Raw genomic sequence first — 2,500 nt, forward strand, 5'->3', positions numbered from 1 at the left:
ATGAAATTGTGCATCTTTTACAACCTCCTTCCCCGAATCGCGGCCGGCGCAAACCAGCCCAATCGCCGCCAACCCCCACGTGTCCCAATCAGCCCCCAATCGCCACCAACCCCCACGCGTGTCCCAATCAGCCCCCAATCGCCAACAACCCCCACGCGTGTCCCAATCAGCCCCCAATCGCCGCCAAGCCTTTTCTTCACTACTACATCTTTAACCACGTGTAAGAAGGTGCTGCATGAAACCTCTCACTCAACCCCCGCCACCCTCCCCCCCCACCCCACCCCCCTCGCCTGACCCCCTAAGCTTTGCATAACGTGATTAAAGTTAGGTCAAGACGAGGCGCTTCCCTCAAGGTCGGATTCACCTGACCCCGACTCGCCCTGGCTCTCCTAACCTCACGACTCGGCTCACCTTGGCTCTCCCAACCTCACGACTCGGCTCACCTTGGCTCTCCCAACCTCACGACTCGGCTCACCTTGGCTCTCCCAACCTCACGACTCGGCTCACCTTGGCTCTCCCAACCTCACGACTCGGCTCACCTTGGCTCTCCCAACCTCACGACTCGGCTCACCTTGGCTCTCCCAACCTCACGACTCGGCTCACCTTGGCTCTCCCAACCTCACGACTCGGCTCACCTTGGCTCTCCCAACCTCACCACTCGCCTCGTCTTGGCCCCCAACCCCCGCACATCCCCGACTTACCCTTAACCCCCCCCCCCGCACACACACACACCCGACTCACCCCTAACCCCCCAACCCGCCGACTCATCCCTAACCCCTCCAACCCCCCTAACCCCACGACTCACCCTAACCCCCAATCACCCTACCCCTTAACCCCCGACTCACCCCTAACCCCCCTAACTACCCCAACCCCCCTAACCCCCCAACCCCCCAACTCACCCCTGAACCCCCTAACCCCCCGACTCACCCCTAACCCCCCAACCTCCCTAACCCCCGACTCATCCCCAACGCCCACAACACCCCACCTCACCCCCCGACTCATCCCTAACCCCCCCAACCCACCGACTCACCCCAAACCCCCCCACACACCCAACCCCCCCAACCCCCCCACACACCCAACCCCCCTAAACCCTCCAACCCCCACCTCACCCCTGAACCCCCCCAACCCCCCAACCACCCCTAACCCCCCCAACCCCCCACCTCACCCCTGAACCCCCCCAACCCTCCCAACCCCCCCACCTCACCCCAACCCCCCGACCGACTCACCTGCAGGGCGGACACCAGTGTGCCGAGAAGTACAAGGCGATGACGCGGTCCGTTCCGCTGATGTCGTTGAGGCTGACCGGCCCGCTGTGGCCCAGGACCTGCTCCCCGAGGCTCTTGATCAAGGACGGGTGGGCCATGGTGGAGGACGAGGTGGTGGGAGAGGTGGAGGTTGAGGTGGAGGAGGAGGTGGAGGAGGTTAAGGTGGAGGAGGAGGACGAGGAGGTGGGGGAGGTGGAGGAGGAGGTGGTGGACGACAAGGTGGTGGAGGTGGAGGAGGACGAGATGGCAAAGATGGAGGAGGAGGTGGTGGAGGACAAGGTGGTAGAAGTGGAGGAGGTGGTGGAGGACAAGGTGGTAGAAGTGGAGGAGGTGGTGGAGGACAAGGTGGTAGAGGTTGAGGTCGAAGTGGAGGAGGTGGGGTTAGAGAAAGAGGAAGAAGAGGAGGGGGTGGTGCTGGTGGTGAAAGAGAAAGAGGAGGAGGAGGAGGAGGATGTGGAGGTGGAGGAGGAGGAGGAAGTCCTCTTTTGCTTCCTTAACCTTATCACTCGATCCTCTTCCGCGTTTTCCTTCTCTCTCGTCTTCTTCCTCTTCTTCCTTATATGTCTCTTTTCTCTTTCCTCTTTTCCTTCTCTCTTACACTTGGACTACTAGAATTCCCAGATTTAATTCCAGGGTTTCGATCAAATTTTTCTGAACACAACGAAATGGCTCGAGAATTCAGGTTTCCTTTTTATCAAACAACCATTTCCTTTCACTTCTTTATTTTCTCACTCCTAATTATCCCTCTTTCTTCTCTTGAAACTATCTAACGGATACAGAGATTTGGGTAAATTTAGATAATCGAAAGTGCATCAATTTATGGTTATTCCTCGAGCAAATAATGGAAAAATATAATAAAATCAATAACAATTACAGTAATGAAATGATAAAAACAATAATAATAATAACAATAAAAATAATAATAGTAATGCCTAATAACAACGATAATTATAATGATAATAAAGATGGCAATAATAATAATAATGACGATAATAATAATAATAATAATAATAATAATAATAATAATAATAATAATAATAATAATAATAATAATAATAATAATAATAATAATAACAATAATAACAACAATGTTAAAATAACGACAAAAACTATTACAATAATAAAACAACAATAATTATAATAATAACCACAACAATAACAATAAAAACAATAACAATAATAACAACAATGACACCTACAAAACAAAACAAAACAAAACAAAACAAAAAAAAACA

At 51.5% G+C, this 2,500-nt stretch overlaps 1 protein-coding gene across 2 annotated transcripts in view; it reads right to left on the reverse strand.

Moving 5' to 3' along the window:
• Nucleotides 1-2,500, reverse strand: part of LOC113817683 (tryparedoxin) — an 88,515-nt gene that overhangs the window by 80,957 nt on the left and 5,058 nt on the right. The window contains exon 2 of one of the 2 annotated variants that reach the window (XM_070125779.1): nt 1,227-2,031. In XM_070125779.1, coding sequence (XP_069981880.1) covers nt 1,227-1,363 — 137 coding nt within the window. In that variant the 5' untranslated portion in view covers nt 1,364-2,031. The remainder of the gene's footprint in view (nt 1-1,226; nt 2,032-2,500) is intronic. The other variant, XM_070125780.1, reaches the window with a different exon arrangement.

Source organism: Penaeus vannamei, chromosome 9 (genome assembly GCF_042767895.1).
Source record: "Penaeus vannamei isolate JL-2024 chromosome 9, ASM4276789v1, whole genome shotgun sequence".
Classification (NCBI taxonomy): domain Eukaryota; kingdom Metazoa; phylum Arthropoda; class Malacostraca; order Decapoda; family Penaeidae; genus Penaeus; species Penaeus vannamei.